Source organism: Engraulis encrasicolus, chromosome 6, assembly GCF_034702125.1.
Source record: "Engraulis encrasicolus isolate BLACKSEA-1 chromosome 6, IST_EnEncr_1.0, whole genome shotgun sequence".
NCBI classification, from domain to species: domain Eukaryota; kingdom Metazoa; phylum Chordata; class Actinopteri; order Clupeiformes; family Engraulidae; genus Engraulis; species Engraulis encrasicolus.
The window spans coordinates 11,511,805-11,527,503 of NC_085862.1; the positions used below are offsets into that span (position 1 = coordinate 11,511,805).

A 15,699-nucleotide genomic window follows, 5' to 3' on the forward strand; every position below is an offset into this window, starting at 1 on the left:
GACTAAAATTCATACAATTTTAGTCGACGAAATCTAAATTAATTTCAGTCGACTAAAATAGGCTATTACATTATTTCCTCTTGTCTACACTTCTCGATAAAATTGTCAAACTAAAATGGGGCCTACCATTTGGGGAAATCAATGATTAAAATAACATATTGTAGGCTAATAAGAAAATATTGTAAAAAAAAAAACTGCCAGAGCGTCTTATAAGCCAGTGCATCCAATGTGTAAAAAAAATCATGGCCGCGACACTCATAAATCTCTGTCGATATTTTAGAACGACTTCGGGGGAAAACGGGACTGCACGTTATGAAAAAATAGCCTACTTGTGGGTATACCACTAATCAAGAGCGTCGCGGGGTACAGTAGGTTCATGCAGGCAAGGACGCCTGGAGCCGTACGGCCGTACGCACTGTGGGCACCTTCACCAGTGGAGGAAGGTTTTTTTTTTTTTAAATAAATATTACGCCTATTGTGTCTTCTATGAATGTTGTGACAATGCAACATATTATATGAGAAGAAGCAGCATGAAGCAAATTAAAGAGCAGAGACTCCATTGGGCACCATTAATTTACAAAGGCAGATAGCCTGCTTTTTGCTTCTGTGCGTAAAACTCGCGGCGCTTCCTGAAAAAAGGATAGCCTACAGTAACAAGTTCTAGTTCCATCAGCGGAATTCTAACTTGAGTGGCTACCTCCAGTCAGACATAGCCCGCAAATTTAAGTTTAGTAGTTCTAGTTAGCAAAGACAGCTCTCCATTTCCCACTTGGAATAACACAGCCTATGTCGTGGCGTCGCTGATGGCAGAACAGTCAAATAACCGAAGCTAATGTCTTGAAAGTGACAAGTTTCAATCTTAGCCAAAATCCAGTTGTCATGTGGGCTAGGAAGAAGGCATCGGATGGTAGCAGTACAGGTAGGCTAAGCTGTTTCATTCATCACTGAGCCCGCCGCGGCAAATATTATAGGGTACTTTGCTTTTGGTGTCATATTTCCTAAAGTATTTTGGTTACCGTTCTGTGTATTGTGGCTTTCTACAGAGACGGTTTTATGAGAGGTACGGAACTTTGCTTTGTAGCATACTAGGTTCGGACGGCAGCACTGACAGCTGGTTAGGTTATGTGTGCTACGCAAATACATTATGTTCAGGAAAGCATTAGTTCTAAAGCAATTCTGCATGTTTTGATGACATGCAGTTTGGGTGTTTTCTAATGCGTATTGCGCACGTTTTCCTGTTTGCTGACATGAACAGCATTCTGCGATTTGTGTGCGAGTGCGTCAGTGGTTCTCTTGTGCTCTGTCTCTATTGCGCATTTGTTATCAGCCTGGACTAGCATTCAGTGTGTTTTAACAGGCTGATGTAGTCGTTTTCTGCCTTTTCTTGCACAACGTGCCCGGGCTTTTTATGGTCCCAGCTCAGCCATTGTGACGTGAATTTCATTCATCATGCTGCAGCAGGCACCTCTGCGCCAACTTTCTACCCGAAAAGTATAGCGTATTGGTGCGTACCTTACTGGTCAAGTCTGCAGGCGCCCCTGCATGCAGGCGTTACAATGGCACGGCACCTGTTGGAAGACGTCTCTCTCTCTCTCTCTCTCTCTCTCTCGTGCGCGTATTGCAAGCTGTTGCATATTATTTGCTTGATGCAAAGTTGTGATGGCACGTGAAACGCGCTCTCGTTGACATGGTTGTGTGTCCATGGTTGCATGCATTCGCAGGACGTTATTGCAATAACTCATTTGAAAGCGTGGAAGGGTCGTTCACTTCCTATTTCAGTGTCCTTTGACTGAAACAAGTCGCAAAACTCCACACTTCCGAATCCTTTGCGATCGGCACTAAAGTGATTCTTATCAGAAGGCTTTTGCCTACGCATAGACCCTTAAATTAGCCTACAAACATTAGCGAACATTGAAAAAAGATCAAACAACGACCGTCGGGTAGCAGGTTCATGAAAGCGCAGGGAGTGGAGAAGTTCCACAAAATGCAGAGAAAGATGTTTGCTACTGTGCGACAGCACCACCACCTATTTCATGACTGCTTAAACTTCTTCCTCATGGATAAATGGGCAACAATATTTTTTCCAGCCAGGATTGCACTGAAAAGTAGACTACTGCTGTTAAAAAAGGGTCACGGCCACTGCCTGTCACTGTGCCTGCTGCGTGTGTGTGTGTGTGTGAGGGAGGGGAGGAGGGAGGAGACGCGAAGCAGATGAGGGTCGCGCCTTGCGAAATAGCAGGCAATTCTTTTCCAATGTTTCAGTGACATATTAACAAAAATGCTTCCTATTGGTTTTCGTCTCGGGTGGTATTGTAGTCACATTTTTATTTTTTTGACGAAAATATTAATCAATATCGTTATATTTTTCGTACAAACGCATGCTGTTTTTTTCGTCATCGTTGTATTGTCGTCAGGGGAAAAACAATCGTTACGAATATTTATGACGAAAATAATTCGTCACGAAATTAACACTGCCGGGAAATGACCCCGGCCGGACTCGAACCGGGGTCCCCGTGGGCAATGTAAGCCCAAATGTGCGGGGCTTAGCGGGCAGCGTCAGAGCGCCCCCCACTACATATAAGTCCCTTTTCGACTAGCCCTGTTAGAACGGGGCTGCGCACTGCTGGGGCGTGGTTTCGTTTTCTTTTTGCATTTACTCCACCCATACACACCCATCATCAGCTCAAACAGGGCTCAAACAGGGGCGATTATAGAATCGTGAAAGACGTGGTTCGAGGCGTGCGGAGCTGAGTTCCACTAGGCTACATGTTGCCTGTGTTAGGATTTACCGGCGTGCAAACACCTATCCCCACCCACGCACTTTAAAAATCAACATCGCTTTTCTGTCGGCAGTTACAGTAGACAGAGAAAATTTGCTCAAGCAATTATCATGTTCTTTAAAGTAGCCTAACTCCAGTCCTTGGCCAAGGAGTTATATAGCCTATTAGGCTATTATTTTAAAATCACGCTATTTCCAAAGCTCCACGCCTCCTCCTTGTGAGAAGTCGTTTTTTTTACCACCATGGGCACACTAAAGTAGCCCTTTTCATTGCACATATCTTCATATACGAACCTGCAGAGGGATGGCGAATTTGCTGTAATCAAATTAAATGTAAAAATGAACATTTCGAATGAAAAAGACAACTGTGGTTTATTCGAGGGAGCAAAGAACACAGCCATGACAAAAAAGATTTCCTCTCTCCGGCTGGAGAACAACGCCATTGTTTACTTGAAGTGGCGACCGCTTAAAGTTAAATAACTTTGGATTTAAAGAACATAAACACGTGCCGTAAAAACCTGTAAAAAGCTAAGAATCTCAGCTTTTGAACAAGCCCTAACACATGTCTGTAGGTCTAGGTTAAGGAGATCGCTGTCTGTTGGAAAACAAAATGACGAGGTAAAAAAAAAATGGTTGGAAAGCGCTATTTTTTCACTTGAAACAGCGGCCGCTTAAAGTTATATAACTTTGGATTGAAAGAACATAAACACGTGCCGTAAAAACCTGTAAAAAGCTAAGAATCTCAGCTTTTGAACAAGCCCTAACACATGTCTGTAGGTCTAGGTTAAAGGGACAGTTTGGTCAATTTCAACATGCAGTTGTAATGCTCACACTACCCTGGACTTGTCAGTGCCTGAGATTTTTTTTTCTTCTTCTTCAGCCGTTTCCGAGATCCTGGTCATTGTAATGGGGGCAGCTCTTTGTTTACATTTCGAAAAAACATTTTTATTTATTCCCAAAAACATCCAAAAGGTTATAAAACATCAGCAGACAACTAGCAAACAGCAGTACCTTTTGGGAAAATATTTGGAGTTGGCCTATATTTCATTTTTTAAAAATGTAAACAAACGCTGCCCCCATTAGAATTGCTCATATCTCGGAAAGGGCTGAGCCGAAAAATGTGGCATCACCAGGTACTGACAAGTCAAGGGTAGCGTGAGCAATACAGCTGCATGTTGAAATTGACCAAACTGTCCCTTTAAGGAGATCGTTGTCTGTTCGAAAACAAAATGACGAGGTAAAAAAAAGGTTGGAAAGCGCTATTTTTTCACTTGAAACAGCGGCCGCTTAAAGTTATATAACTTTGGATTGAAAGAACATAAAGACGTTCCGTAAAGACCTGTGAAAAGCTAAGATTCGCAAGCCCAAACACGTGTCTATGGTCTAAGAGAAGGAGATCGCTGGTTATATTTAGTCCTATATAGGTCCTATTGTTTAGATTAGGGCTTAGATTCCCCATGGCGTGAAAACACGGTGTTGTCGCGGCTAGTTGCAGCAGCTGATCATACGGCCCAGTTCTAGTCCTGTTGTATGGAAATGCGTGCGAGACAGCACCATCGACCCCCCGTCAAGTTTCATGAATATTTATAAAGCCTGCACCGGAACGCGGAACCCAATGGAAAAGAGACCTGACTCTTGCCCTCTGTCTCAGGACGGCTCATTTCCGAGGGGTCTGGGTGTGCTTTGGTGCGTTCACATATGCACATAAAATGTAGAGTCACAGGTCTGAGTTTGCTTAAATGGCTGCAAGTGTGAAAATGCTCTGCATCTACCAACCCATTTGTTAAAGTCAGTCAAACTAAGCTTTATTTCCTGTTAAGAGGAATAGGAGTGCTGGGTTGGTCAGTTATTTGGAGAAAAATCAGGCGCTTTTCAGAATAAGGACATCAGACTTCAGTAGATAACTTTTGACTCTCCACCAAGATGTAGCATAAAGGCCTAATCAATAGACTCATTGTTGTAAGTGGTAGTCTGAAAATCTAGAGCACTTTTTGGCAATTTTGGTGAAAAAGATACAATACAATACAACCTGTATTTATATAGTGCAATATCACAATTAAAGTTGTCTCAAAGCGCTTTCAAAATACATATACATAGATAGAAAATCCTTTGTTATATTGGATAACACTGGATGACTCCAAATGAGTCTTCCTTACAAACATTTGGAGTCGAAACCATTCATTATTACTGTCCCTTGGACTTTCACTGAAGCTTTATTGTCTGTTAAAGTACAAAACATTTAGCAATAATTTACACTGGTGTATAAGTTAGCATGACTTTTTCTGATATGATTAGCCTATCTTATGATTATGAAATGTATGACTGTGTTGAAGGTGTTGGAGGCAGCAAGGAGTACACTTGATGCTGGACAGGAAATCTCCACGGATCTTATGGCTAAACTGGTGAAGTTTCAGCTGTTGTGTACAAAGACTGCAGATCTTATGCGAATAACTGAAATGAAGGTCAGTTGAAGAGTTTTATTTGTCTGATGAGATTAATTGATTTGGAGGGCAATTCCATAACACAATCCTTTCTTTTGCACTATACACATACGGTGCACACAACCCATAGAAACGTTGTCTCTGTCTCTGTCAGTTCTGCTCCCCCCCCCCCCCCTTTTCCCAATTTTCGGTTTCTTTTTATTTGTGACATAAACTTAACTGTTTTCAAGATCAAGATCATGAAGTAGAACTTGATAATAATAATAATAATAATACATTTTATTTTAAGCGCCTTTCAAGATACCCAAGGTCACTTCACATTACAACAGAGTAATAACAGTAGAAAAAAAGGTAATAACAAAGCATCAATGACAATCAATACATCACAACTAAAATAATGGAATGATTTAAAAGAAAAAATAAATAAAAGGAAAATAGAAATAGTTATGCAAGAATAAAATAAAATACATACCTGTATGTATATAAGATAATAAAAATAATAATTAAAGGAAGTGGAAATTCATTTGAGCTGTGTGAAGAATATGCTGCAGTGAAGAGGTGTGTCTTAAGCTTGGATTTAAAAGAGGAAAGTGTGGAACATCTACAAATTGTCAGCGAGAGTGCATCCCACAGTTTGGGTCCAGCCCATTGAGAGTAAATAGAATGGAGGCCAAAATTCTATTTCATTGTTGAAGCCAAGGTTGGACCCAAAAAGACCAAAAAATGGCCAAATCCCATTCATTCCTATGAGAGACATAAAACCCTGTATCTCCCTTAAATGCCACTCCAGGGGGATCATTTTTCGCTCAACTAGTAGGTCCCCTTGCTCTCCAACTTACCAGGGTGGTGATTTTTTGTGGTGATGTTTTATTTTAGAGAGATATTAAAAGTTAAATTGACCAATGAGCATCAGAACATGGTTTGATTGACCGTTAGAAGTCTTGTTGTTGTCCAATCAGCACCTGCGTTTGGCGTTGCTAAGGTGGAATGTAAGTTGGAATGTTCCCAAATCTGGCTTCAAAGCGTTGAATGGCAAATAGCGTTGATTTGGCGTCCATTCTATTTACTGTCAATGGTCCAGCCACACTGAAAGCCCTGTCGCCCATGGTGCGCAGGTGTGTGGAGGGGCTGGTAAGGAGGAGTGTGGCAGTGGAGCGTGGTGTGAGAGCGGGATTGTATGGGGTGAGGAGACTTGTGATGTAGGTGGGTGCAAGGTTGTGCTGGGCCTTGTACAGTAGACGAGTAGGATTTTGAATTGGATTCGTTAAATCAGGGGGGCATGTAGCAAGATTCCATTTCTCAACTCAAAAAATAAGTAGTGCATTTATTGCTTCAATATCAATGGCAGCTCGCATTGAGGAGTCACACAGAACATAGACTATATTGACCCTTTAGAGATTAACAGAAAACGTTTCGAAGGATTTTTTTGATACAGAAGCAATACATGGAGAAATGGAATCCTGCTACATGCTCCCGGACCTAGAAGTGGAGCTCATGAAGCTGCGCGTAACTACAGGTCGGCCAAGAGCCAGGCAAGTTGAGTTGTGTCCGTTGCCCAATAATACAGTATGAAGTTAATTGGTGCTACAGGGGTGTAGATTAGTGGTGCAAAAATTCAAGATGCTGAGCTTTGTCTCATGTCTTGTGACCATCCATCTTCCTCTTGATTGCATTCCAGAGGCTTTCAATGGAGCTTGGGCCTGAAGTTTGGGCTGGCCACTGGGTTTTTGATCTGGTGGTCCGATCTGGTGGTCCTCCATCCACCTTGATGGCTTGGAGCATTAGATGGGCTTAGATTGATGGCTTGGAGCATTATCCTGCTTTTAAAAACAGTCCTCAGAGTTCTAAACAAAGCATTGTCAGAACAGAAGGAAGTTTTAGTCCAAGATAAGTTTGTATGTGGCTTTAGTTAAGCGTCCTTCGCAAAGACAAATCAAGTCAAGTCAAGTCAAGTAGGTTTTATTGTCAATTTCTTTACATGCACTGGTCATACAAAGAATTTGAAATTACATTTCTTGCTTTCCCATACAGACATAGACTAATTAAGGTAAGGACATAGACAGTATAGACATAGACAGTACTTATACATGGACTTAAGACAGTATGGACATAGACAGTGCTCATACAGACATTTAAAGTGCAAGACTGGACAACAGAAGATTGTAGAGACATACATTAAGAGGTATTTGTTGTGTTTTTGTGCTTTTCCTAAAAAAAGTCCTTTATAGCGTTCTGACATGGTAATAGTAGCATTTTGAAGAAAATAAATATAAAAAGGTCTGTCAAGTACACCAGCAGTGTGTGTGTGTGTGTGTGTGTGTGTGTGTGTGTGTGTGTGTGTGTGTGTGTGTGTGTGTGTGTGTGTGTGTGTGTGTGTATGTGTTTAGTGCAGGTAGAAGGTGCGGTGTGCGTCTTGTGTGTGTTCGTGTGTGTGTGTGTGTGTGTGTGTGTGTGTGTGTGTGTGTGTGTGTGTGTGTGTGTGTGTGTGTCAGTGTGTGTATGTTGGGTTTAGTGCAGAAAGTGCAGTGTGCTTGTGTGTGTGTGTGTGTGTGGTGTGTGTGTGTGTTTGCTTACGTGTGTGTGTGTGTGTTGTGTGCATGTTTTGAGTTTTGAGTGCAGGTTGAAAGTTCAGTCACAAGTATAGTAGTGCAGGTGGAATGTTCAGTCGCAGATATGGTGGTGGGGGATGGGAGGGGGGTTGTCAGTGGCCTTGCTGGCTAGAGGCTGACAGTGGGGGGGGGGGGGTTGTCAGTGGCCTTGCTGGCTAGAGGCTGACAGTGGAGGGGGAGTGGGTTTGAGTGTTCAGCATCTTGATCGCTTGTGCATTGTACTGCTCGCCAGCCGGGTGGTACGGGAACGGAGGCGCCTGTACCTCTTTCCAGAGGGCAGGAGGCTGAACATTTTGTGTGCAGGGTGGCTTGTGTCTTTGATGATCATCAGTGCTTTCCGGGTGAGGCGTGTGGTGTAAATGTCCTGCAGGGAGGGGAGTGGTACTCCAATGATCTTCTTCGCTGTGTTCACAACACGCTGGAGTGTCTTCCTGTTTTTCTCCGTGCAGCTTCCTCCCCACACTGTGATGCAGTTGGACAACGACGCTCTCTATGGTTCCTCTGTAGCATGTTGTCATGATGGAGGGTGTAGCACTTGCCTTCTTTAGTTTGCGCAGGAAGTAGAGACGCTGATGGGCCTTCTTCGCCAGTGATGTAGTGTTGGTGGTCCAAGAGAGGTCGTCGCTGATGTGCACTCCAAGGAACTTGGTGCTGCTCACTCTCTCCACAGCATCGCCGTCGATGGTCAGTTGTTTTTGGACCCTTTGGAAGTTGACAACAATCTCCTTGGTCTTGTTGACATTCAGCAGGAGGTTGTTGTCTTTGCACCATCTGGCCAGCAGGTCTACTTCTTCTCTGTAGTGAGTCTCATCGCCCTTGGTGATGAGGCCCACCAGTGTTGTATCATCCGCAAACTTCACTAGATGGTTAGTGCTGTGGGTCGTTGTGCAGTCGTGTGTCAGCAGCGTGAACAGCAGGGGGCTGAGAACACAGCCTTGCGGAGCCCCCGTGCTCAGGGTCAGGGTGCTCGAGGTGTTGTTCCCTACCCGTACTGCTTGTGGTCTTTGCATCAGGAAGTCCAGCAGCCAGTTGCAGAGGGAGGTGCTGAAACCTAGTTTGTCCAGTTTTCTGATGAGTTGTTGTGGTATTATGGTATTGAATGCTGAACTGAAGTCAATGAACAGCATTCTCACATATGAGTCTTTATTGTCCAAGTGGGTGAGGGCTGGATGGAGGGCAGAGCAAATTGCATCCTGTGGATCGCTTGGCTCGGTATGCGAACTGGTAGGGGTCTAGGGTGGGGGGTAGGGTGGCTTTGATGTGTGACAGGACTAGCCGTTCGAAGCACTTCATGATTATGGGCGTCAGTGCTACAGGACGGTAGTCATTGAAGCATGATGGTGATGATTTCTTCGGCACAGGTATGATGGTAGCAGCTTTGAAAAGTGATGGGATGACTGCTTGCTCCAGAGAGATGTTAAAGATGTCTGTGAAGACATCCTTCAGCTCTTCTGCACAATCCTTCAACACTCGGCCTGGTATGTTGTCTGGGCCAGCTGCTTTGCGTGGGTTGATGGTGGCCAGTGTCCTCTTAACCCTGGCAGGAGGACAGGTAAAGGGGTTGATCATGGGGGGGAGGGGAGTTTTCTTTCTGTGTGTGAGTGTCATTTTGTGCTTCAAAGCGGGCAAAGAAAACTATTCAGATCGTTTAGCAGAGAGGTGTTGTTGTCACAGCTTCGTGGTGCAGGCTTATAGTCCGTGATGGCCTGTATGCCCTGCCACAGGCTCTGTGCATCTCTGCTGTCTTTGAAGTGTGTTGTTATTTTGTCTGAGTATTCCTTTTTTGCTTTCCTGATGCCCTGGGACAGGTTAGCCCTTGCTGTCTTTAGGCCAGCTACGTCTCCTGCTCTGAAGGCTTTGTCTCTGGCCCTCAGCCCTCTGGCCCTCTGGTTGGCCCTGGTAGTGATGTGTTTTATTTCTGTAACATCATCGATGCATTTTGTGATGTAGGAGGTCACGGTGTCTGTGTACTCCTCAATGTCAATGTGATTGCTGTGGGTGGCAGTTGTTTTGAAAATGTCCCAGTCTGTGGTTTCAAAGCAGTCCTGAAGTCGTGAGATGGCTCCCTCAGGCCATTTTCTCACCTCCTTCTGAACTGGTTTGGTGAGTTTTGCCTTTTGTCTGTAAGCTGGCAGTAGCAGAATTGTCGTGTGGTCTGATGATCCAATGTGGGGGATGGGCTTTGCCTTGTATGCTCTCTTCTGATTTGTGTAAACGAGGTCCAGGGTGTTTTGTCCTCTTGTTGGGAAGTTGACATGTTGATGAAATTTTGGAAGTACTGTTTTGAGATTTCCGTGGTTGAAATCTCCTAGTACCACTGTGAAGGCATCTGGGTGTGCATCTTGTTGTTCACTGATGCCCCGATGCAGCTCGTTCAGTGCCTCGCTTTTGACGCCATTTTTGTTGCTGGGTGGGAGGTAGACGGCGACTAATAGGATAGCGGAGATTTCTCTGGGTAGATAGAAGGGTCGGCACTTGATAATCATGAACTCCACTCGTGGAGAGCAGTGCCTCTGTACTACCGTAGCATTATTGCACCAAGCATCATGTGTGTAGACACATATTCCTCCTCCTCGTTTTTTCTCTGCAAGGGCTCTGTCCGCTCGGTGGCACGTTAGTTGTTCCAGATGTAAAGCCGAATCGGGTATGCCGTCGTTCAGCCATGATTCGGTAAACACCGTAACGCAGCAGTTCCTCACGGTTTTGTTCGCTGATCTTAGTAGCCGTATGTCATCCATCTTATTGTCCAGAGATCTGACGTTAGAAATCTGCCCAATTCCAGCCTTTGTGAAGCACCCTCAGATAATCAGATAATCATCAATGGCCAAATTTCAAATTCAATCCAACACCTGGTCATCTAACACTGGCAGAGAATAGGTGATGGGTGATTTGCATTTCTTTGCACTATCTTCACCATGAATGGTATTGGTATACACTGTCTAAAGAAAACACATCCTTGTTATTCCATGTCAATACAATAACAACAAGGATGTGTTTTATTTAGACATAACATTTTAGTCACCTCCCTAATGCTTTTATAAGTAAAATAAATAAATAAAATAAATCATTTCAAAAATCATTCATCAGGAACATGCTTGTCATGGTGGGCTTGTTTTTTTTATGACTCAACGATCTACTGTCTGTAGGGTCATGAGGAGAAGTCAAAAGCTAAAGGTGCATCTAACTCACCAACGGGACCCAATGGGAAACCTGCCAAAGCAGAAAAAGGAAAAAAGAATGCAGAGCCAGTAGCACCTGTTAAAGAAACCAAACTCAGACGGAGAGGAGAAGAGGATGACTCCCATAAATACATAGGTAAGTTGCAATTGAACTGCCATAGACCCTATGTACACACAGTGGAAATCATTGCATCGGTTTTTTGTTGTCAATTCATTGACTTTCATTTCCGTTTCATTCATTGCCGTCAGTGGGTAGCAACGTGCTTAAAATATTGACTGCCACATTGGCCAGGCATGAATGCAATTTCGTTGTGTGCACTGAGCACTGTGTGCTGTGTGTCTCTCTCAGATGATGAACCAGAAGATGGACCGCAGCACTACGTTCTCCTTGTGGGCTTTTGTCAGCCAACTCTCCTGTCCGCGTTGGATGCTATAGGTGTACATGTGTCAAACGTTATCCGGCTACGCGGCAAAGGCACTGAAGACTGTGATAGAATAACACCCACTTCTCTGAACACAGGTGAGATTCATTTCAAATTATGGCTGCAACGATAAGTCGATAATCGTCGACTACCAGTAATCGACTATAAAAAATTGTCGACAAGAATTTAATTTGTGGTAGGAAGATGTGATGACAATGGTTATTTAAAAAAATAAATGAAAAAAGACCTACCCTTAATACCAGTGTGATTGTCAGTTCAACTAAAGCTCCCACACTTCAAATTTTAAGATTTCTAAAAGTTTATACAAAATAAATACGGTTACTTTATTTTTAATGTCTCATTAAAACAATCCTTTTAAACTCTTACTTTAAATTCAAACAGATGTGTCTGCAGTTTTATGGATGCCGAATGAACTGGACCATTTTTGGACTCATCTGGAAAATGTCCTACTCAGTGCTGGCAACCACTCCAGGCTCTTTGATGTGGTTGGTTTGGTCTGTACAATAGAGGAGAATCCCTGCCTTGATCAGGAAAGCACTGAAGAAATGGTAATGGAATACTTCACTTTTTTATGTTCTTAAGTTATGTCTCTGTTTTGACGATACCTTTGTTTGCCTCTATGTTTTTATACTATTAGACTCGTAGTGGTTGGACTACTTAAGTCTATTGTTTTTCGTTGTTTGTCCGTTATTTGTTTCTCAGCTTACTTGTGGGACAAAAGTATTTGAATCTGTCGCCACTTTGATCTATGACTGCCTGGACTGGAGGCGCGAGCACCTGCACTACCTCCAGAGCATGAAACTTACTCACGTTCCATCGGTCACATCTGGCAACGTCCAATGCAGCCCCGAGTGCTCTGCTGAGGTGCACCACATCATACAGTACACGCAATCTTAAACTCATTTCAACTGGTTCAGTCAGTCTTTTTTGTTATACTTGCTGTCCTTTAATACTGTACTTACCTCAGGTGCAACCATCAGCAATTCTGACTACCGTACCAAAGAAGAAACAGTCAGAGGATAGTTCTGGTAAGATAAAAATGTCTTAATTTAAAAACAAATAAACACACACACACACACACACACACACACTCCTCCCTCTCTGGGTTTTGGTGCAGCCACCAGCGTATAGATGAGTTGGGATTTGCATGAAAGGCCTACCTACACAGGACTGCAACACACACACACACACACACACACACACTGCTGCAACACACTGTGGAAATGGGGACGCAGTCACACAGCTATGCAAAGTCAAACTGCAGTCGCAATATGGCTATACAACATAAATAGATGCCTGAAGAAGATATATGATCGAAACGTTGCCCCTAATAAATTAAGTCTTTTGCAAGCAGTGTGCAGATAGATCCTTTCCCGCTCCTACATGTGACAGTTTTTTTGATTTGGCACCTGCTGATGCTTTTTTGCTGGATGTGCGCACTTTCCACTACACTCTATACAACATAAATAAACACTGTACTGAATGGCAAATGCATGCATCAACCATCTCCCAGACTTGCAGGCGGAGGCCACGAGTGCAGATTCAGACCTGAGGGTGTATGATGATCTTCTGAAGAAAATACCACCAGAGTGCACTTCTGTTCCTCTCATTCTGCACTGCATGCTAGAGCAGGTGTGCCTTTTTATTATCTTTATTATATTATTAATAATAATAATAATACCTTTGTTTTTATATAGCGCCTTTCTAAACACACAAGTTCGCTTTACATAATATCAGTGTAAGTGTGTGTAGGTGTGTGCTTGTGGACTCTAGAAGTCAAAGGCCTCCAAAAAGCGATGGGTTTTAAAGTGTATATCTCGGGTTCATTTTTATTCAAAATAATGGAATTCCTATGATAGTTCTACCACTTCATCAATTATCCGTTTGTTTTTTTTGTTTGTTTTTTTCGTGTAACAGGGCATCAGAAAATTAAATATAATGGGGAAAAGTGTGTTTTTTCAGTAACATATTCAGAAGAATTCTAATCTATTGTGTGACGTCAGGCGAGTCCCCTCAGTAGCCCACAGTAGCCGTAGACCCGCATTCTGTACAGTGTGTGATTGATATTACGCCGAGGGTATGAAATAAATATCTGCATTGTCAATATTATATCATGACTGCTAGAGGAAGCCATGTGAGTCAGTAAAGTAGCCTACCATTTTACAGTGCACATGTCATCCAACTGCGGTCAGGCTACGTTGAATAGCCTTCTTCAGGATGGGATTACACTAGGTCATTATTTTTGCGACTGGGCCGTTTATGTTGGCGAAATACTTTTTAGATAAAGTTGGTGTCTTTGCTTCTGTTCTCTTTTTGCCAAGTTAGCACACAAAACATAAAGCTATGAACAGCATAGTTGCAGTACCTACTGTGGCCACCATCCTACATAGGGTGGCCACATCCTACCAGGTGACATAAAGGTTAGGCAGCGTCCCCATGTCATGTGGACTTGTTAGTGTGCTGCTGTCTATACAAATGCGCTACCTAACACTTATTAATGCCATTTAGCACAGCGTAAATCTGTGTTAGGTCAACAGTTTAGTAGGTTGAGGGAGAAAAACGGATGTCTTGCCTTACCAGCCACAATAATTATTTTCCTAAATGTGTTTAGATAAGTGCAGAGCAGGCTGCTCCGGCTGAGGGCTCCACCTCTGCAGAGCCGGACGTGCCATCGGACTGCAACCTTTCCCATCACATCTTTACCGCAGCAACTTACCTGCCACGCCCATTTGAAGAGAAGAAGGTGTTTTTTTCCAAACTCCCTCATTTTATATCCCTTTATATCCCTGATATATGATTTCTCAGATAGTGCACTGTCTGTGAATCATCAACAAACAATTTTGTTTTCTTATCTTTTGGCATCTTTGTCATTCTTAAGCATTTCAGATCAGGAAACGTACACTATTAATAGTAGATACAAGTAATTCAAGTAAAGTAAAATAATAAACACAAAAAAACCATGTTTGGCTGAAACACCCTCAGCAGCAACAACTTAAGCCAAGTGTTCGCGATAACTGACAAAGAGTCTTTCACTTAGTTTTGGGCCAATCTTGTCAGAATTATTATAAATCAGCCACTGTGGAGGGTTTCCAAGCATGAACACAAATGAATGGAATATTAATAACATGTCCTATAGTGCAATGCACATAATTTAGGTTTTTACCTCTAGCTGACTTATCATGTTTTGGAATGACATGACAAATATTTGACAGAGATTGATGGACAACTTTGGTAAGACGGAGGATGTGAAAAGAAGGAATCAGCCCGTAGGCCCTTTACTGCTGAACCACCGTGACAAAAGAGCAGAACGGCTGTATCATTGTCCCGTGAGTAGTCTTGCTGTCCCATTATTTTTGTTTTCATGAGTTTAAGTTTTGGAACAGTGTTTTTTTTTCTACTCTACATTGAGACCAAACTGTAAAAAGATAAGAATACATTGCTCTACTGCAACCATCAGGGCTGGGATGGTCATATGGCATACGATACGTTTACAGGGCATTCTCCCAGTGGCCGGACCGTCCACAGGGGCTGATACTGTTGTTTCCTTTAAAAAAAAAAAAAAAAGTAAAAAAAAATGCACAAAGTCATAAAATTGCGCTTTGCAAATGGCACTCTGCAAAGAAACTCATTTACATCCTGTCTGCTGCAAAACTAACGGTTTCACTTTTAAGAGTGTCCTTGTCACTGCAGATGCTGAGTACCTTTGATGTGTCAGAAATCGAGGGGGCCATGATGAAGAAGACTCCAGTGTGGAAGCTGTTGCATTCTGAACTCAGCAGACACAGTAAAGACATGGGCTTCATAATGGACACCCAGGAATGCGTTCGCCTCCTCAGTGAAGGTGAAAATAATGACAGCACCATGTATAATATACTTTGTAGGGTTCCAACGGGTCATGGAATTTCTGGAATATCATGGAACTTCAATAAAGGGTTTTCCAGTCTTGGAAAGTCATGGATTTTGACCATTTTGCATGGGCAGTCATGGAATATCATGGAATTTTCTTCACAGTGGTGTAGAGGCAAAACGATTTATTTTGTCTTGTGTATAATGTTGTTTCTCACTGTGAAGTAAACACCGTTTCGCGCTGTGGTTGTGTATACCTTCATGCAGACATAAAACAGCTCTAGGTGTGAAAATTATGTTCAGTTTTCAAACATTTAAAAGCTTTATAAATGTCTTTTCCTTTTACGGAAGTGGTTATGGAATTTTATATCTGACTTAGAGTGGGAACCCTATTATTATAAT

At 42.8% G+C, this 15,699-nt stretch overlaps 1 protein-coding gene across 1 annotated transcript in view; it reads left to right on the forward strand.

The window, feature by feature from the left end:
• Positions 1-15,699, forward strand: part of spag17 (sperm associated antigen 17) — a 42,683-nt gene that overhangs the window by 1,738 nt on the left and 25,246 nt on the right. Inside the window, exons 4-13 of the mRNA XM_063200608.1 lie at positions 5,113-5,241; positions 10,976-11,144; positions 11,358-11,528; positions 11,833-11,999; positions 12,154-12,315; positions 12,419-12,479; positions 12,965-13,083; positions 14,063-14,194; positions 14,664-14,777; positions 15,142-15,292. Coding sequence (XP_063056678.1) covers positions 5,113-5,241; positions 10,976-11,144; positions 11,358-11,528; positions 11,833-11,999; positions 12,154-12,315; positions 12,419-12,479; positions 12,965-13,083; positions 14,063-14,194; positions 14,664-14,777; positions 15,142-15,292 — 1,375 coding nt within the window. The remainder of the gene's footprint in view (positions 1-5,112; positions 5,242-10,975; positions 11,145-11,357; positions 11,529-11,832; positions 12,000-12,153; positions 12,316-12,418; positions 12,480-12,964; positions 13,084-14,062; positions 14,195-14,663; positions 14,778-15,141; positions 15,293-15,699) is intronic.